We start from the raw sequence: 19,675 nt of genomic DNA on the forward strand, positions 1-19,675 counted from the left end.
ATTTGGGGCTTTATTTAATAAAGATGTTATTTCTATTATAGTTAAACTGTTTTTTCTCCAACATATTGTAGTTCTGTACACATAGTGCTGCACATTCATTGAGTTTTAAAGCCGCTATCAGCAGTTCTTTATACTGTATTAACTGGACCAATAAAAACATGTCTTGATGGGGTTTGTTCTTAGTGACAAACTAACAGAAAACTTTCTTAACATAATTAAGACATAATTCTTAACTTAGCTTCTTAGCCGCTTTCAACTTATTGTTTTTGTGTGTTTAGTTTAATATCTAGTGAACTTAAAAGCCAGATATTTTTTGTCCTTGGTTTGAATTCGAGTTTGGAGTTTGCAGGTTCTCCCCTTGTCTGCATGGGTTTCTCCAGGTACTGCCACCCTCATACAATCTGAAGACATGCAGAGTGGGGTTGGGTTATCTGAAGACTCTCCCTGCGATATGCTGGCGATCTGTCCAGAGTGTTCCCCGTCTCTTGCTCAATGTCAGCCGGTATTGGCTCCAGGTAGATAATTCATGGAAGGATCTTTTTGTCAAACTTATGTTTTCCTGTGCTTTACATGAATTTTTTATCCAAAATATTATACTCAATTCTCTCTATTAGAACTAAACCAGACATTTAGAAAATACATCATTAATACTGGAAAGCAACCACAATATTGTAAAACCTATTATTCATTAGTGGCTTTTTAAACCTTTTAATACAAAATGATAAAAAAGTGATATTACTGTACATCCATCTTATGTATATACAAATATTTTCATATGTAAGGTCTGTAAACATTTGACTTGTTGATTCTGATAACAGCACATGTGGCAACATCAGCTCCCAGTGGCAGAGATAAAAGCTGATTCTTAGTCCGTTTTAACTGCTGACAGTTATTTGTCTTTGAAAAAGGAGAAGAATCTCTTCCCCGCCTCTCCCTTCACTCGCAGAGATTTGCTTCTCTGGAGTCCCACTGTCTTTTCTCTCTCCTGCTCTTTGTTCCTCTCTCTCGTCTCCTCCTGTTGCTGCACCTGCTGATTGATCACCAACCGCATGTCCTCCTGCAACAAGGCAGAAAAGAAAATCAACCTGAATGTGTTGCCAAAAGGCATAATTTAGAAATGTTGGATCCATGAATAAAGACACACCTGCCAGGCTTCCAGCTCCTGAGACAGCGCCACCTTTTGTTTGATGGTGTTGAGAAGCTGCTGTGTAAGGGATTCTTTCTCCTGGCGCACTGTGACCAACTCACTCTCCAAGGAACTGAACATTGATGAACAGGGGAATTAGTTAAACATATGTCACTGTGGTTTCTAATGCAATCAGTTCAAATCAAATCAACACATGTGATGCTGTGTATAATTACCTATAGCTCGGCTTATCTTTACTGCCTCCGAACTGCTTGACTTCTTCCCTCAAAGTCTCCAGCTCTTCTCGCTTAGACTGTAGCTGCAGAGTGGGAAAGAAAAAGGCATAAAAAAGACGTCATAATAATATATTTTTCCTTTTTCAGCTCCTGAGATCCAAGGCACCCTTTAAAATAGTCTCCTTGGAAAACTGCTTTGTGTTTGATGAAAACAATAAACTTCTTATTCGCTCCTCCAAAATCGACAAACATGAAAATATCTTCCTGAGTACTGGACACAAGAACCGAAAAGTCTATTATCAGTATTTGTAAGTTCCAACATCGCACTTTCCCAGCAATTTTCAGCAATTTCCCAAGAAAATATTTTATGGCTCTTTATGAAGAAAATAAGGAATATGTAGGGCACTTCTATGTTTGTTTGTGCAATTTGGTGCAAATTCCCCCCAAAATCGTGATCTGGTGTACTCAGACACTTCCATCTAAGACGCAGTTTGATATGTATGTGTAGCTTTAAGATAAAGAAATGTGGCCAAGGCTTAAAGCTTGTTTGAATATAAGGGCACTGTTCGGCCTGTGCCGCTCTTCTGACTGCCTTCTAGTTTCCATTGTTACATTTGGTAGCAAAGACTTCACTTTCACAGGTATTCATAACCCCTGAAATGGAAACCAGCAACAACTCATTGTGTTTCCTCCACTCAGTCGATCACCATTGTACATTGTGTGTATGTGTGTGGTGGGTGTTTGTGTGTGTGTGTGTGTGTGTGTGTGTGTGTGTGAGTCTGTGTGTGTACAGTTCGACAGACCTCCTCTTTGAGTGTCTGTATCTCTTCGTCTCTTGCTTGCAGGACTGTGGAATGAGCTAGAAGAGCATCTTTAGCCTGAACAACAGGAGAAACAGACAGAAGGTTCACATCGTTCACAACATATATTAGAAGCTTTTTGTGCTTTTGATGCAATGTCAGAAAGCAGTTTAGTATCAAAGTAGTTAAGTGCAAATGTGAGTATAGGGTCAGAGTTAGTGCACAAGTAAGACGGTGCAGTTATTGTGCAGATGCCGGTGTGTTGTGTGTGTGTGTGTGTGTGTGTCTCTCTCTCGTGAGTACCTGTGATTGCCGAATCTCACTAAGCAGAGACAGAGGTTGTGTGTGAGTACTGTCCAGGAAGCTGTCCTCTCCCTGGCCCAGAGCTTTTTGCTGCAGAGAGCGATTCAAGGTACGCAACTCAAACACCACGCCCTGCTCCTGCTCTATCTACATGTAGACACACAAACACACATGCAGTGAGACACAGACAGACAAATCAAGAGCTGACAGCTAGTCGTGTTAGTGTTTTATTCTGTTAGTGGTGAGTGACACCTCCTGCAACACATGGTTCTCGCCCTGTTCCCTCAGCGTTGTGTTTCAGTGCAACACCTCAGTGACTGATCCTCACCTCTGCCTCTTTGTCCTTCAGTTTCATCTGCAGGTCAGATATTCTCTCTCTCTGTCCCTCTCTCTCCACTCGGAGTCTTTCGCCGTCCTCCTGCGAGGCTTTGAGTTGTGCCTCCATGTACGACAGCCGCTCCAGCAAAACTCGATTCTGTGCAGGAGGGAGGGAATAATGGATGAAGATAAGAGACTTGGCTCTCATGAGACAGGCGCTGGCTGTAGGATTGTGCTTCTGATCCACATTTAAATAGAATTGCAATTCATTCGTAAACAGATTTGAAGCTTTGACATATACACACTTGCATAGTGAGTAATGCTTTTGTTAAATCTTAATGCATTAACCTTATGCCGTGCTTTTATCTCCTCGCCCCTTTCCTTTTCTTTTGATAGGGGTGCTTTTTGCAAGAACTACTTAACAGATTTCGATTAAACTTTGTGGAAGGATGGGACTTTGGCAAAGAAACAGCCCATTACATTTTGGCAAAGATCTGAACAAGGCTGCAGATCACTTTCTTTAACATTGCGATATAGAGCGTTCTTTGAGATTTTCATTGGTTTCCCATCAGGGAATAATTCATGGGTCACAAAGAAAACAAAATTAGGCACATTTAGGGGACTGATATCTGGGAGTTTGATGCAGATTGAATTTGAAGGGACTGTTAGGCTATGGTAGAGGTATGCACTCACATAAGAATTAAGCCACCCAAAACATCAAGACGCTTGAGACGTCAAAGCAAAAATCCTTACATTTTTAGAGACATAATTCGATAACAGTACTTGTTTTTCTTTCATAAAAAGCCATATATTGCAAACTGGTGCATGGTCCAAACAAAACTCTGCTAGTTTGAATGTCAATTATACCTCTGCTTGAATATTCTGTATCTGTGAGAAGCTGATATTTCTGCTGAAAGACGATTCTTCCATCTCTTCCCTGAGGGAACGAAGCTCAATCCGCAAGGAATGCTCCAGTGTTACCGCCTGGATGGGAGGGAGATGACAAGGTTTTAAAAAAGGCTGTTATTCAACGAGTGACCAAGATAGGACTCACAAAACCTGCTTGTCTGCATTGTTCTCGTATGTGAGAGTGTGACGTGCACTACAGCGACGCAGGCACTTCCCACGGACAGACACACCACACATATAAACCTAGATTCTCTTCATTCTAACTGCATTACAACCGAATCATGACGTCTCTCTTCGGCAGGTATCAAGGCTACCCTCAAACTGACCTCTGCCAGCTGCTCCACCAATCGCTGGTTGTGATTGGCCAACTGAGTCAGTTGCTCACTCTCGTCTCTCCTGCGGTCTCTTCCATGGCTGTGATGGCGCTCCACCTCGGCCCTCAGGGAGAACAAATCCGCCGTCAGCTCTGCCTCTTTCTGTCCAGAGTCCATTTCATTCATCTCCAGCCTCCTCTGAAGAACATGCTTCTCCTGCTGTAAAACCTGAGACAGGGAACACAACATGAAGTGACTTTGAGGCACCAGGAAAATATCACATACTGAAATAGATGGATCCTTTTATTTCTGCATTCTTGTTGCTATGAATATGAAGTGAAATGGTAACATATGCTGGTTTCTATAGGCAGGTTACTCTTGGCTTAGGGAAAGCCCAAGTATTAGATTTTGAGTGCCCAAGGCTCTGTTCTATTACGCAATACAGGACGCTATGACAGTGAGTCGGAAAACACAATGACATGTCCCTGAAACTGAGACAGCTCAATGGAATCCAGCCAACAATAACATTATAATTGATATCTGGTTTCCTACTGTCACATGTCATATTGACTCATTATATAGGCGTATCATAGGGACAGTTTAACACTGACAAACCACTAAATGTATATGAATGTGTTAGTAATTTACACAGAAAAACACTTAAAGAATAAACAAGCGTTCAAAACTGTTGCAATAACTACTGCTAATAAATATTGAGGATAATATCTCTCTGCATGTTTCTTCTCATTAGCTATAGTCAATAGTCTTATTTATTTTCTGTGTAATTTGCAAAAACAAAAGTAAAGTTTAGTAAAGGAAAGTAAGGTAAAATGCATTTGGAAGATTTAATGTTGTTTTTAAATTTGTTGTTTTTATATTCTATGTTTTTTTAAACCTATTTGAGTGAATTAGATGGTATTAATATAAAATGGAATAAAGTGAGTAAATAAATTCCAAAAAAAATTGTCAACGCAGGCTCGAATCACTAAGGTGTGATTTGCTTGTTGGTAAAAGTTTGCAGTTCCCACCTCCCTATAGTTTTTTTTTTATGTAAGAAAACTTCCAAAATCCAAACATGATTTAAAGCTGCCTCATCCTTACCTCCATCTCCCTCTCCCTCTGCTCCAGAGAGGCTGCAAGCTCCTCATTCTTCTCCAGTAAGGCCTGGCCCAACTCCGCAGCCAGGATCAGATCCGTCTCTATCTCACCTGTGCCATCGAGACAGCCAGGAGAGGAGGTAGATGAAGGGAGCGCAAAGGAGAGAGACATTGAGGAAGATGAGGACAGAGGGAAGAAGGAGTCCTCCATGCTGGGGGAGGGCAGACTGCTTTTTCTCGGGGTGAACATTGTTGACAGTTGCAGGTTTGTAGGTCTCGGTTAAAAAAGCATCATCCCAGGTCTTGTAATCCACTCATACAGGTGGCAAGAAGGCAGCCATGATCTTTGTTTGTGTATGGTCAGGAATCCAATTGTGTTTAAGTGAGTAGTCCAATATGTCTCAGCCAAACTCCCTCAGTGGGATGCCAATGGTCCGGATGCTGGTGTCAATCAAATCTCTGCTGGTGTCAATCAAATCTCTGTCTTCACAGATAAGTCTGTGGGCAAAGGAAAGACCTTCAGTAACACAGAAGACCACAATAGACATATTTGTCAACTGTAACAGTGAAAATCAGGACATGTACCAGTATGCTGTGAAAACCATACGAGTGGTTTTCTAGTAATACAATCACACATGGCTTTTAAGGAGGTCTTTTGTCTGAGGGGCGCTTTTGTTACTTTGACCGGAATACCAGCTCCTCTGTTGTGTTTGGCCTGCCCCCTCCCTAAATTCCAAAGGCATTGTGCTCCACTGTTTCCTACAATTACAACAAAGTATTAACTCTTCTCATTACAGTCTCTAAAATAGTCAATATTTACCAATTCACTTAGACTCAATCACCACGACATCCACCTTCTTAGTCAATATTAAGTCTCCATGAGAAGTTAGTACCATGTCATATAGTTTCCTGTCATTATTCTGTCTAAATAAACTGAATTTCATTCTGAAGTTTCCTCAGTTTCACCTCAGTCATTTCTGTCTTGACGCCTGATGTCACCATCTGTGTCCTCACCTGTTATGGTAACACCCCATGAAACAGTGCTGTCAACCAACTTAAAATCGTTATGAAAACAAAATAATGACCTTGTTGTTACTCCAGTTATAATTAGCATGTTTTCATTATCTGAAATGAAATAATCAATTTTAACTCACCTGATTAAAGGAACAAATGTTAAGGCTGTCTTACCTGCCAGTTCCCGGCCAACGCGCAGTAAACAGGTACAGTCTTCCTGTTTGGTGAGTGTGCGTCTGTGTGTGTGTGTCTGTGAGTGTGGGTGTGTTTGTACAAGAGAGGCTCAGCTAGTTTCCTTGGCAGTGGAAACATACAGCATGTAAATACAGCCAGTGGCTCCACCTCTAAAGCTAAGGTAAAGGGAGTGAGCAGAGGGAGGAATAATCAGTGAGCAGGGAAGATGTGGAACAGTGTAAATTAGCCATTGCTCTGACATCTAGTGGCTTAATAATGAGGTCGGGGGAAACATACAGTATATTAACTCTGAGGAATGTGTTGTTGGAAAGTCCGACATGATGGAGTTTGAGAGGGGGACAAAACAGGGTGAGGTGGGGTGAGGGGGAGGATAGGAAACAAACCAGAGTCTGTGTAATCTGGCCCTCCTACTCCTCCTCATCATCCCCCCCCATCCTGTTTACCTGCTTGTAAGTTTTGAAAGGAGCTCTGTTTGTCTGCATGTGTGTGTGTGTGTGTGTGTGTGTGTGTGTGTGTGTGTGTGTGTGTGTGTGTGTGTGTGTTCATTTAGGGTGAAGGGAGAGCAGAAGAGGGGACTGCTGTCATTATACCTCTCGCTCAGAGACGGCAAACAGACAAAAAGGGGTGAACGAGCTCAGAGACCACAGGATCAGTCGCTGCGTTCACATACAGTCATGACTTGCAAACGCTTGGTCGCTTTTTCCATCTGGCTTTTGCTGGCAACATGTGAAGCTGGAAGGCAGATGCCAAAACTCTCCGAGAAGAAACTCTGCACTGATTCTGACTGCAGCCGTAAGTAGCACAACTTCCTTTTACTTCACATATTGCATGCAACAGCGCTGCAGCCACTGTCCTGGAGTTGCACATAAATACCATGAACTGCAAAAGTCCTTTCTATGATGCCTTCCATCGCAACTTATATCACTATCTTGCATAATTTTCTTACATCATGCTCAGATCCCATCTTGATAGCTCGTGCAGTGCAGGACTACTATCCTGGAGACTGCAGGTTCATCCCCATCAGACAGGGCCAGCTGGTTTATGTATATGCAATGCTAAAAGACAGAGGGAACCTCTTCTGGGCTGGCAGTGTGAGTACAACAAACATTGTTTATACGGGATAATAAGTATAGTACATAAAACAACCATGTGGAGCAATAACATCCAATGGTGCTGTCAACAATGTTTGTCTTTTTGCAGGTTCAAGACTCTTATTACGGACAACAGGAGGCTCGCATTGGCCACTTCCCCAGCAGCGTTGTGGAGGAGACGCATCCTCTCATGGCGGCCAGCACTGAAGTCAGAACTACTGTAGGTGGACATACACACACACACACACACACACACACACACACACACACGTACATGATATTTTCATCTAATTCTACCTCTCTTTTTGTTTCCAGAAATGGGACTTCTACTGTAACTGATGATGCATTTACCAATGAAGAGGTCAACCTTCAAATACAGAATGACTTTGTCACATGATCTTACACACATTGTTGATGGTACAGTTAATGTACAGTACATGTCCACAGCTGATTATATGTAGGGAAACATGGGCAGCAGATAAATTTAATAACAAATTATTGCACAACGCAATTATGTATCATCAAGATTTCCTAGCGCTGAAATATGGACCATTTCTGTTTAATGCTTTGCATTCCTCCTCCTTATTGAATTTATAGAAAAGTCTCACAGCCTGCATTAGTTCTAATACTCCCTCATGCTGTTTATGTCTGTTTTGCAAGTATTAACTGGGTTTTAAAAAAGAGAAAAATATGAATTGTGTATATTTTTTCTACGCTACTATCACTACTACAGTACTTGGCTTTTCTTGATTGTGTATCACAGAAAATATGAATCCAACTCATAATGTTGTCATTAAAGAAGTGGTATTCTCCGTTTATCCCTCAGTATTGGATGAAGGAATTATGGGATATAGGGACAAGCTACAAAGGTATTGGACTTGTGCTTGTACAGTATATTCATGTAGAAATTGGAAGTCTAGACCTGACAAAAACAAATAAAAACCTGAATGCATAACCTGATAGTTATTCACATGAAGCAGCTTTATAGAAAACCTTTGTTCTTTTGTAAATGAAACAGAAAAAAAACACAGCAGGCTTGTTACTTTAAGTTTCAACGTTTATTATATTTGATATATTCTGTAATAATATGCCTAAGGGTTTTTGCCAATATAAAGGGGGGGTTGGGCAAATCATTTCTGCATCTGCAAACAAATATGTGCGCACACCTACACAAATACATACACACACACTTCCGTTAGCAGCTCAGAGTCCATGCTCCAGTCCTCGCTCTCTGGAAAAGGAACCCAGTGATCAGTTCCAAACATTAGTTGATTCTTTCACTGTCCTCTACTTTCCCTCCAGCTCGTTCACCCTTTTCCTTCCTCTCTACAGAGAACACACCTGGTCCCAAGTCCTTTGGTGACGTTTTATGTTCTTACTGAACAACCATAAAATCAATGACAATGTCTCCAGAGAACTCCTTCCTCCTGACATGTACTGAAACCAACACTAGTCTCATACAACAATCAAGTTTGCATCTTACTCACACCCACACTGACACTATTGTAAAAACAATAAATTCTAACAATTTCATTCTATTATCATCTTTAGTTGACAATTTTGACAGGAATTCACATTTCATCTCCTTTAAATTGACTGTTTAGCATTTTCAGTATAACTAATAAATGCTGCAAGATGTGTTAGGTTAGAATTTAATTTTGTCACCAAAGTGCAGGACTGGTTTAGACATGGCATGTTGTAAAATGTCTGATAAAGATAGGTAATTCAAATTAGAATGACATGACCTTGATGCACCATTTCCATAGACTACTTGTTGCCTTTTGTATTTTATGTAAAGCACTTGGAATTGCCATGTTGTTGAAATATGCTGTACAAATAATCTTGCCTTGCCTTACATACATTAGATGCCTTAGATGTGAATATTTTTAGTCTAAAAGTTATTTTGATAGAAAAATAAACTACAAGTCACCACAGTGTGTCTCTGGAAAACTTCAATATGGTGTCATCTAAACTCAACATGTTAGTCTTTTTTTAAGGCAACAATTTGTCTCGCTGTGACACCATCAGGAGTTACTGGTTTATTAGAAGCCACACGTCTATAGACATCTATGTCCCACCTACACGTGTCTTAACTGAGACAGGTTAAACACAACAACAGCCAGCACTTTTGGTTAGAACTGAAACAGCAGCGTCAGGCTTTGCTCTACATTTTCTGTTTTGGTGTCCCATCCTCACAGGAGATGGGAATATTGCGCTCTTGTCCAGGAGATGACCGAGGTGCAGTGATTGTCAGCAAACCATCAGATGACAGACTGGCGGTGACATCAGCACCCGACACGCATGCAGGAAGCCTGTACTTCCTGAGAAACTCTCTCGACACAAAGCCATGGTCGTCCTGCAAACAGATTTAGAGTCAGTGCATCAGTAAGGTGTCACCAAATCTGTATGATTATTTCTGCAGAGCTGTGTAGTCCCTCTGACCTGTCTATCCTCGTGTTTGCCATGTATTGTGATGAACTCGTCACTAATGTTGATAGACAGCTCGTCAGGGGAGAAGTGCTTCACATCCAGATAAATGACAAAGCGATCCTTTTCTATGCGCATCTGTACAGACAGCACAGCTGTTAGGACCAGGACTGAGAAATGAGTCAGTCTGCTGCATTATGACTCAGTCATCATCAATGGTCTGTTACATCACAGTCCATAGTATATATAGGTTTAGAAGTTATGTTGGTAATACATTTTCAGCTAGCAGAAATTTCACCAAAGATGTCAGATTGTAGTAGGGACACATGAATTTGACTTTACCTCACTGTGTCCATTGTCAGGCCAGTTGAGCCAGCGCATGGCCGACGGGCGCATCCAGGGCAAGGACCATGAAAAGGGCCACATGCGGGGCCAGTCAACAAAAGGCTCTGCCGGAGGGAGGTCAGAGAGCCGATGAGGGAAGGCCCGGCGGTACCAAGGATACTGGATGGGGATATCCATGATGAGATTTCAGCAGTGGTGAAAAAAACAATGGATCTGAGCGAGGCTGAGTCTTGGTTTGATTTGGTTTGACATGGGTGCTGCGGCACCTCATTTATAGGCCTTCGCCCGAGCCTCTGTCTGTGGTCACGTCCTCTGCAGGTCCCCTCCCCTTCACAACCTCCCACCCACACTTGCACAGTGACTCTGCCAATAGCCTGATTTTTCTGGAACAATGATGTCAACTATTTATCCCTCCATCGCTCTCATTGTTTCATCTGACCGCCTGTGACTGGTTGTCTCTCCCTTCTCTGGGTCATGAGGTGACACTGGCTCAGAGTACTGCTGATGCCCCCATACTCGTTCCCCAGGAAATGCGCCTGTCTGGTGTGTGGGTGATTTGTTTGAGGAATAGCTGCCAGAGCATTAGCTTGCTGTGCTTCGAGTGCCAGAAGCTTTAGGTTTGTGAGCAGAGTGGAAGTGTGGGTTGAATGGGAATTGATGAGTTTGTAAGGGGCAGCATTAGGGGACTCTGAGCATCATTTTGCCATGAGCTCAGATGAAAAATATGAAGTCCCTTCCTACCATGGTTATGTTTTGCCAACAGAACATCTTTCAACGACTGCTTCATTCTCCCAGTCACGTTCTCAACCACCAAGTGTTATTTTATGTGACTTATTCTATTAACACATATTATTTTACTTTCTGTACTGAGCTGGGATACCATGCAATGGAACCTATTATAAATGGCCTTTCATTTGGACAGGCAAAGATGATTCATCATGACAACGAGCCAAGTTATGTTACAAAAAGCCAGCAATTACTATTACAGGATAATAGTGGGAGTGGTCAAAAGCCTAAATTGCATGTATCTATCTCTAGTTGTAACCACCTATCTGAAAAACCAGACCAGGTGAAGCTGAAGTTGTGAAACCTAGAGGTTGTCTTTTTTTCCTGTGTACACTTTTAATAAAGCTCTAGGACACATAGATTACATCAGTTAAAACAAAGTTAATAATCTAACGTACAGCAAATAATTTAAGTTAATAATCTAAAGTACACATAATTATCACACATCGAAATATAACATGCACATAATAAATACATATTACATATAAAATACACATCATAATAATCACATATTAGAATATAAAATACATATAATCGGCCGTTAAATTATAAAATACACATAATTATACATTAGAAGTTGTGAAGAGCCTGCCTGCCAGTTCCTGTGCGTCGTTTCCATAGTAACAAGCCCAGCCTCAGTCTGTTGTTGGACACGGTAGCTAGCACAAACACGTTAGCCGGTTCAAGTTAACTTCGCGGCCACAGAGATGGAGTTTCCGGCTTCATATTACGGGAAACTTGATAAAAGAAATCCAGTGATCACAGCGTTTGAACGAGACATTAACTCGTTTATGACTCTGATGAAACGAGTCGCATCTTCCAGGAGCAAAGTCAACAGCGACTCGTATGTTAGAGGGTAAGAAGCTTCAGGCAGAGCTACCGTCAGCTAGTTAACTCTAGTTACTGCCAGGTTCAATCAGTTCGTTACTCTACTGACTGGTTAAAGTTACCTCTAGTTAATGTCAGGTTCATTCAGTTAATTACTCTATTTAACGTTGCTGTCATTTCTAACGTCAGTACAGTGCAAAGAAGATTTATCTCGGTTTCAGCTTTGACAGCACCTATCGTTATTTATATAAATTATAAATAACACAGCTTTATAACAAAATTAGATTATGGCTTATATTACTAAAGTGATCTGCCAAGTGCAATACTCTGGAGTACTCATATATTTAAATGTTGCTTATTATTTCTACTTAGTTACATTTGATATTATATACTTATTGTACTTTCACCACATACGCTTTAGGCAGAGCTACCGTCAGCTAGTTAACTCTAGTTACTGTCAGGTTCATTCAGTTAGTTACTCTACTGACTGGTTAAAGTTACCTCTAGTTAATGTCAGGTTCATTCAGTTAATTATTCTATTTAACGTTGCTGTCATTTCTAACGTCAGTACGGTGCAAAACGGTTTTATCGCGGTTTCAGCTTTGACAGCACGTACGACAACTCATGATGGCCCACCAGTAAATAACTCTGCTTTTTAACACAATTAGACGATAGCTAATTGATTTGCTCAAGTGCAATATTTGTATGTCATCATAGGAGCCTTCTACATTTAGGATAGCTGGATTCCAAGACAGAATTCTCCTTTGATGACATAGAAGAGTCCTCTTTTATGTCCTCAAAGGAGCCTTCTTCTGGATGATTCTTCTGAATTTAGCAAAGAAACACCCAGCCATGCTTGAAATAACACAGGAAATTATTACGGGTCATTTCTGACCCATGTTGTGCATTAGAAGGGGGTTTTCTTAATTTGTGTATCAAAGAGTTGAAGTTAACTTTGCGGCCACAGAGATGGATAAGACGGCTTCATATTATGGGAAACTTGCTAAAAGAAATCCAGTGATCACAGTGTTTGAACGAGACATTAACTCGTTTATGACTCTGATGAAACGAGTCGCCTCTTCAAGCAGCAAAGACAACAGCGACTTGAATGTTAGAGGGTAAGAAGCTTAAGGCAGAGCTACCGTCAGCTAGTTAAAGTTAACTCTAGTTACTGTTAGCTTCATTCAGTTAATTACTCTAGTTAACGTTGCTGTCGTTTCTAACGTCAGAACAGTGCAAAGAAGTTTTATCTCGGTTTCAGCTTTGACAGCACGGAAGGTAATTTATATAAATTATGGGCCACCAGTTAATAACACAGCTTTATAACAAAATTAGATTATGGCTAATATGACTAAAGTGATCTGCCAAGTGCAATACTCTGGAGAACTTTTATATTTAAATGTTGCTTATTATTTCTACTTAGTTACACTTGATATTATATACCTATTGTACTTTCACCACATACACAGTGAATGGAAGAGGTGCTCCAACTTTAGATTAAGTTTTATATTACATTTTGACTATGCATTGAAGTGTTCTCTTTCCAGTCTAGCAAAATCAGTTAACTTTGACTCATCTTTAATTTGATTTTCATTTTGCAGGATTAAATTCTTAGTGGATATATGGAAAAAGTTCAAACATCGACTACCTCCGAAGATGTATGATGAGCGTATGTTGCAGGTTGCAGACTTTCTCTTTGGAATAAAGGTAATTTCACCTGAGTCTATTCTTGCCAAGATTTTGTTTGCACACGAGTTGATAAAACTTTTACATTTAATCAAAAACTAATTCAAACTTTGCTTCGTTATTTCAACACTTAACACGTTTAGGTTGGTGAAAGGAACCCAAGTCATTGTTGTACAAAGTACACAGTATGCATAGTGTATGTGTGTCTATATTTATATGCATATATACACACAAAACCACTATAGCAAAACACTATATATGTCTGCTATTGCTCAGGTCTTAGCTCTCCTCAGAGTCCATGTGTAGATAACTGCTTGGTGTTGGTTCCTTTATTAGCACAACTGACTTCAGCCATTGGCTAAGGAGTTTTCTGCCCAGCAAACATCCTTACTTTCCACTAAGTATTTTTTTCTCTCTCATCTTCATCTGTAGTTATACCAGTTAGCTCTTTGGATGGGCTACAGTCACCACCTGCAACAGTTCAACTCAGTGAAAATAACTGACATTACAAGTGTGGACCACTTCATGGCCTCCTTCTTCCCTGAAGGTTTTGATACAGACCAAGATGTCTTTGCCTTGAAGGTACGCTGTTATATGCCAGTGTCTCTGTTTGTGATATATTTGACTGCTGACTACAGTAAAAGGGTGATTGCTGATACTGAGAAATGTTGTCATGTGTGAAAAGGTTTTTGCTATTCTGAGTTGTTTGTACCTGAATCCTGATGTATGCATTTGTGCCTGTGTGTGTGTGTAGATTCGTGCAATGCAGGGTTGTGCCCTGTGTCTATTTGAGCTGGAGAAAAGACACAGCGTTCTCAGGCAGGATGGACTCAGTAAACTACTGCGTGTGCTGAACTTCACCCGGATCATGATGCAGGCTCTTCAGCAACATGAGCACCTCTGCTGGCATATGTATAATGGTATTATTAATAAGTAGTTTAACTTATATGATTTTGCCCATAGAAAAATGAGGGAGAAGTAGTATTCACTAAGTCAATAAGGCGAACAAATGAAAATAACACAAATGTTTAAAGGATATATTAGTATTCCCAGAAATATGTTAGCCTTTCTCTTTGAAGTGAAATGATAATTCAGCTGTTGTCTAAAATGAGGTGAGAAATTTTTATAAATTCTGCTGTATTTCATTTCACATTGTAGAACTAACGTCATACTGTCCATCTTTGTATTTGTCTCTCTAATCTTTTCCAGGTTCAATACACATTTACACCATCTGTCGTTATCTGATGACCATGAACTACAGCTCACAGGTACTGAGATGAAGCTTATGTTACTGTATTTCTTGCTGCAACTGTAACAGACATCTTACAAAAGAGTCTTTTCCAAAGATTGTTTTTGTCATGTCTGAAATGAATGGGAGTTGTAACTGTCACAATGTGTGATCCTATTCAGGCTCTGGAGTATCTTCTGTGGGCGAGCATCAGTTTAGAGCTGTCCGTCCCTCTGATGACTGTTAAGAATCTGTCATGGATTGTGACACTCTACTGTGCTGTCTGCCACTGTTACTATGACAACCAGGCTGCAGTGCAGGCAGCGGTGAGAGACGCACGTCATCAGCATTCAGACACTTACAAACACAATCATCGAAATGTCAACCAACTCGTCACAGGCCAATGAAACAAGTTTTAAATATCTGACTGTCATCTGCACTCTGGGTTTTTGTTAGCTGACTTGCTGGTCCTAGATCTAATCTATCAATACTAAATTATCTATGACTATATCATAACATTTTGCATCAGTGTTTTGATATTTGCTGTATCGCTTTTAATTTGTTAAAATAAAATACTTGTAACTTGTTGGCAAACTATGAATAAATATATATTGATGTGACATAGAAAGGGTTCGTACAATAAATTTCAAACATTTTCTGAAGTCCTATTCCCCATTGTTAGTTTTATTGTGTGTCTCTTAATGCTTTCAGAAATTTGCAAGGAGAGCCCTCGGAAAAATCAATGAGCTAGCAGAGTTCGAGGGGCAGAGTCCAGTTCCTGCCACTAGAGAGGCTCAGCGAGCTTATAAAGAAGCCTCTATCAAGGCAGGAGGATCCGCTCATCCCATATACTCACAATACTGTTGCTATGATATACAATTTTCACTCTTCTCCCTGACATTCAGGAAAATCTGAGGCCAAAATAACATTATTTTCATCATGCTTGTTTTGCAGCTGGATGCCATGATGTTCAAGCGAGCAGTGCATCTGACCAAAAGGAAACCCAAATTTGGGGTCAAACTCAAACCTAAAAGCAGCCTCAAAGACGTCCCCAATGTAATAAGATCTGCTTAAATGCTGTGTCATCATATTCAATGTGAAATGTCATACTTAAATGCTGCTTTAAAGGACATTGTGTAGTTAAGACCTTCTTAACAAATTCTAAACTCTGTATTCACTGTAGGTGTCATGGCCCCGAGATCCAACAGAGCGCCTGCTAATGGCCAAGTTTGACAGCAGCGCAGCACAATTTTTTTGCATCTTAGAAGCACTTTGGGACAGCACCACTCACCTGCTGCAAAAAAGGATGCCAGAAGAACCAGAGCTTGTGGAAGTGATTGTGGAACTTCTGTCTGCTGGCATCAGTATCTTATCTGGTTTGTAAAACAAACACATAGCTAAAAACAATGCTGTTATTTCAGTGAGTTCATCATCAAGAGCAAATATACAGATGCAGGAAATAAATGCTGAAAAAATGTAATTGTGGGTTTAATTGTGGATGGTGTGGAATCCTCACTTTATATTGAATGTTGAGCTTGTGTCATGTGTGTATTCCTTTGTGCTAAGGAGTTGCAACAACTAAAGAGCAAAAGAGTGATAGCCAACCACGTGGCTGTCTCAGTGCACTGACACCAACATCCACTCTAATGGATTTAGCCATTACAGGTAAGTTCTTGGTCTTTTTTTCTTACATCACAATCAGCATGTTATACAACACTTTATGTTGTCATGCAAGATGTTTGATGTGTGCAGTGCTCTGGAAATACTGTGCTACAATGATGTGATCTGTTGTGTTAACAGGAGAAAATAAAGTTCCCGTCATGTCTGCGGTGAGGTTTATCAAGCTGTTATTTCTCTACAAGCAGCCAGACGCATTCACTGAACTTTCCAGAGAGATGCTGCAGGTTTTGTCTGTGAGTAGCAAACAAACAATCAACTGTAACTGTCATTATTTAGAAACGGGGATATATTCCATCTTTATCGGTTCTCACTTGTGTATTCTTGTGTTTTCAGGTTAAGTTTAGTATGTTTCTCTGAATGATCTTGAATGTGATTATCTCTTTGTGTCTCTGTGTCAGGGTGTGGAAGGTGTGTCCTTCAGGAAAGCAGAGATTGAGCTTGCTTTACTTAACGGTTTCAACAATCTGATGTCTTCCGAGGGGAGCCGTCCGAAATACAGCAACATAACTGATGGTAGCGAATGTTTGAAATTGTGCCACAAATGGACTTGTTATTGCTGATATCCAGACTTCATTGGTCTTTAACAACCTGGCTTCTTTTCTTGATTGCTTTCCGTTACTTCCTAACATAAAGTCCTCAAATTATGAGGACCAGTGCTTTACATTCTTGCTAGGCTAGGTATCTTAACCTACTTACTGCTTCCTGAATATTAGCTGATAAACATTGAAATGGGTTACCATGGTCGTAACTAAGCATTGTTAAGGTTCTAGTATGGTTTCAACACTGGGATATAATTACTTGTTCACAAATAATCTTAGAGAAATTAACTGTCCCTGAAACTATACGTGATTTTGGTGTTTAATGTTTCCAACAGACAGCCAGAAGGCTTCATTGTCAATGAGTGATGAGTTTATTTACCTGGTAGACACCCTGCACAAGTCGGCTTGTGGCTCTGCTCTGGTAAGTTCCCATTTTGTGTGTGTTTGTGTGAGTATCTGCTAAGGATGAGGGTTTAGATTAGAAATATGACTTTTTCATGTCTTTGTGTTTATACTGTATGTATGTGTTTTTGTAGGAGGTGCAGCCAGATGAGGACCTTGTTGTGGATGTCATGTTATTTCTCTGGGGTAGAGTGAAAGTGGTGATGCAGAGGGATATCATTGCAAACCCAGATTTAGCACACTACCTTGAGAAAGCAGATAAGGACAACAAGGTACTTATTTAAATTTATTTAAAAGAAAACATTCCTTAAAATGGTACACTGAGTATACATTTTCGTATAAATGCAATATTTAGAGTATAAGACTGAGTGTGACTTTGTATTTACCTAAAAGTTTTACTGTATTTTTAAAGCACACGTCCCACTTATTTCTGTTAAATTGTGTGTGCTATTATTTTTGCAGTGGCTGTGGTCTCTGTCTAGACTGACAGAGGTGGCTTTTGTCCATGACCTGGCAAGTGTGGACTGCATAACGATGACCGAGATGATCCACACTTTGGTGGTATTGCTGGAGAGTGCAGCTGAACGCAGCACTGAAACACCACGTCCAGGTGAGGCATTAGGGAACACACATGCATATACACATGCACACACACCATAGTTATGAGAGTACGATTAATCTCAACTTTTCTGTGCAGAAGCTCCTGAAGCAGTCTGCGGTGGTGTGACGGCGTGCTCCTTCGCTCTGCCTGAGGTATTTAAATGATTAATCTGTATACCAACCATCAAATTATACTTTGGTTAAAAACAATGACATGTTCTGTCTCAGGTTGCAAACATAAATTAATTTTGTTAAGTGTGTGGGTTTGTGTGTGCTTGCAGACTTCGAGTACAGAGTTGCTCCAGAAGGTGTGTGAGATGGCGAGGAGAGGTTTTACAGCTTTGGCAAAGGGTATAGCTACACTGATGCCCCCAGACTCCTCAGCTATCACAGATTCTGTCTTCATGCAGGTAGGCAATCAATCTGTCCAACACTTCTTGATTTAAAGTCTTCTCATCTTGAGCTTTAAACTGTGTCGTATGGTGGATAGGAAGAGAAAAGTATAAATAATGCAGATTGAGAATTGGTGAATGCTGCTGAAACCTATTTTCTTCTTCTTCTTCTGACAGAAATGTTGTCCCCTCCCTCCATTGTCTCCCCGCCTATCTTCTGAGACATGGTCAGAAAAGGGAGACGAGGATGATGAAATTAGCGAGAAGGAAAAAGAGCAGATGGAAACTAAGACAGAATCCGATATTAAAGACTCTCGAGAGAATAGTTCCACAAGTCTGCTACTGCTGGCCAAAGACCTTCATCAAAAGCTTGACATCATCTACCACAGAGCTTGCCTCAAGTTACTGCAGCTTAATGCAGGTCAGACTCACTGCTGCACTGACAATATTACTTATAATATAACAGTTTGTTTCTTTGAGATTGATTTAGCCCACACTGAGTTTGTACTGAATTTTATATTGATAGAAATGGTGAAATTTCTTAATGCTAGTGTATGTTTATACTGATGTTTAAGCACAAGTTGAAATAATGGTTTGTTAGCATAAATATTTGCTTTCCCTATTTGATGTCTACCAATAATTCACGCTTATTATTTTGGGTCTAAATAAGGTGGCTTGTATCGATTGTTGTGTGTAGTTGCAGAGTCTGAACTGATGGATCGGATCAATAAGAACAAGGTGTCCAAAGCTCTTTTCCTGATCCAGAAAGCTTTGCTACTGTACAACAGCATGGAAATAGATAAGAGCAGAAAAACAAAGAATCTTCTAGAGGTGACACACACACTCACACACACAAACATTCATGCTTTCTCAGACACACTCACAAAGAAAGTTTATATACCTCATGTCATATATAGATTAAATTTGTATAGAGCATTATCCTGGTAATTGTTAAAAAGCTTCAGGAAAATAGTAAAACTAAAAAGTGTCCATTTTTTTATTTAAACCTTTTCCTTGGGGCTTCAATGCTAGATTTTTTATTTCTTTACATCCTGTTTACGCAGGCCAGCTACTTTTGCTACGGACTGGACACTGAGGAGAGCTTGTAAATAAAATTCAATTTGTTTGTCTGTGTGCTTTTACCAGGAGGCGTCCTCCTTGATAGAGAAAGCAGAAGTAGAGGAGAGAAGACTTTATATCTCCACCATCTCCAAGACTCCAGCTGAAGATTTAGACAAAGGACAAAATGAAGAAGAGGAAAACCCTCCTCCTCCCCCCATCCTTCTCTCACGCACCGACCACGCCTTAACCTTTGCCCCAGCACCTTATAACTTGGAGGGACAAGTGAGATTTGCCGTT

The 19,675-nt window shown here is 40.4% G+C and overlaps 4 protein-coding genes across 4 annotated transcripts in view; 2 read left to right on the forward strand and 2 right to left on the reverse strand.

Annotated features, from left to right (window-relative positions):
* Positions 1–889: 889 nt before the first annotated feature.
* Positions 890–5,353, reverse strand: bicdl2 (BICD family like cargo adaptor 2). Its single transcript, XM_061086543.1, has 9 exons — positions 5,108–5,353; positions 4,019–4,234; positions 3,651–3,767; positions 2,794–2,940; positions 2,466–2,612; positions 2,166–2,240; positions 1,363–1,445; positions 1,145–1,259; positions 890–1,057 (listed from the first exon to the last, which is right to left on the reverse strand). The coding sequence occupies exons 1-9, from the start codon at positions 5,351–5,353 to the stop codon at positions 890–892; spliced, it is 1,314 nt and encodes a 437-aa protein (XP_060942526.1).
* Positions 5,354–6,974: 1,621 nt separating this feature from the next.
* mia (MIA SH3 domain containing) lies at positions 6,975–7,742 on the forward strand. Its single transcript, XM_061086544.1, has 4 exons — positions 6,975–7,104; positions 7,270–7,403; positions 7,513–7,623; positions 7,719–7,742. Exons 1-4 carry the CDS (start codon positions 6,987–6,989, stop codon positions 7,740–7,742), a joined length of 387 nt encoding a protein of 128 aa, XP_060942527.1. The 5' UTR covers positions 6,975–6,986.
* A 1,825-nt stretch (positions 7,743–9,567) lies between these two features.
* Positions 9,568–10,352, reverse strand: LOC133019965 (alpha-crystallin A chain-like). Its single transcript, XM_061086562.1, has 3 exons — positions 10,173–10,352; positions 9,846–9,968; positions 9,568–9,759 (listed from the first exon to the last, which is right to left on the reverse strand). The coding sequence occupies exons 1-3, from the start codon at positions 10,350–10,352 to the stop codon at positions 9,568–9,570; spliced, it is 495 nt and encodes a 164-aa protein (XP_060942545.1).
* Positions 10,353–11,668: 1,316 nt separating this feature from the next.
* LOC133018967 (cilia- and flagella-associated protein 54-like) overlaps positions 11,669–19,675 on the forward strand; it is a 69,238-nt gene continuing 61,231 nt past the window's right edge. The window contains exons 1-20 of the mRNA XM_061085308.1: positions 11,669–11,817; positions 13,391–13,496; positions 13,908–14,057; positions 14,230–14,395; positions 14,685–14,743; positions 14,886–15,029; positions 15,415–15,528; positions 15,658–15,750; positions 15,887–16,079; positions 16,270–16,368; positions 16,504–16,616; positions 16,782–16,896; positions 17,258–17,343; positions 17,459–17,578; positions 17,787–17,934; positions 18,022–18,077; positions 18,206–18,334; positions 18,494–18,737; positions 19,014–19,147; positions 19,463–19,660. Of these exons, the coding sequence (XP_060941291.1) occupies positions 11,669–11,817; positions 13,391–13,496; positions 13,908–14,057; positions 14,230–14,395; positions 14,685–14,743; positions 14,886–15,029; positions 15,415–15,528; positions 15,658–15,750; positions 15,887–16,079; positions 16,270–16,368; positions 16,504–16,616; positions 16,782–16,896; positions 17,258–17,343; positions 17,459–17,578; positions 17,787–17,934; positions 18,022–18,077; positions 18,206–18,334; positions 18,494–18,737; positions 19,014–19,147; positions 19,463–19,660 (2,616 nt within the window). The remainder of the gene's footprint in view (positions 11,818–13,390; positions 13,497–13,907; positions 14,058–14,229; positions 14,396–14,684; positions 14,744–14,885; positions 15,030–15,414; positions 15,529–15,657; positions 15,751–15,886; positions 16,080–16,269; positions 16,369–16,503; positions 16,617–16,781; positions 16,897–17,257; positions 17,344–17,458; positions 17,579–17,786; positions 17,935–18,021; positions 18,078–18,205; positions 18,335–18,493; positions 18,738–19,013; positions 19,148–19,462; positions 19,661–19,675) is intronic.

This window comes from Limanda limanda, chromosome 14 (assembly GCF_963576545.1).
Source record: "Limanda limanda chromosome 14, fLimLim1.1, whole genome shotgun sequence".
Taxonomy (NCBI): domain Eukaryota; kingdom Metazoa; phylum Chordata; class Actinopteri; order Pleuronectiformes; family Pleuronectidae; genus Limanda; species Limanda limanda.

Bases quoted from the DNA above. Each gene is read 5' to 3' on its own strand.
- mia (XM_061086544.1), top strand. From the start codon at position 6,987: ATGACTTGCAAACGCTTGGTCGCTTTTTCCATCTGGCTTTTGCTGGCA. The intron at 7,105-7,269 runs GTAAGTAGCACA...CATCATGCTCAG, and splicing joins CACTGATTCTGACTGCAGCC to ATCCCATCTTGATAGCTCGT. The intron at 7,404-7,512 runs GTGAGTACAACA...GTCTTTTTGCAG, and splicing joins ACCTCTTCTGGGCTGGCAGT to GTTCAAGACTCTTATTACGG.
- LOC133019965 (XM_061086562.1), bottom strand. From the start codon at position 10,352: ATGGATATCCCCATCCAGTATCCTTGGTACCGCCGGGCCTTCCCTCAT. The intron at 9,969-10,172 runs GTAAAGTCAAAT...CTGTCTGTACAG, and splicing joins CTGACAATGGACACAGTGAG to ATGCGCATAGAAAAGGATCG. The intron at 9,760-9,845 runs GTCAGAGGGACT...ATCTGTTTGCAG, and splicing joins GCAAACACGAGGATAGACAG to GACGACCATGGCTTTGTGTC.
- bicdl2 (XM_061086543.1), bottom strand. From the start codon at position 5,353: ATGTTCACCCCGAGAAAAAGCAGTCTGCCCTCCCCCAGCATGGAGGAC. The intron at 2,613-2,793 runs GTGAGGATCAGT...GTCTACATGTAG, and splicing joins TGAAGGACAAAGAGGCAGAG to ATAGAGCAGGAGCAGGGCGT. The intron at 2,241-2,465 runs GTACTCACGAGA...CCTGTTGTTCAG, and splicing joins GTGAGATTCGGCAATCACAG to GCTAAAGATGCTCTTCTAGC.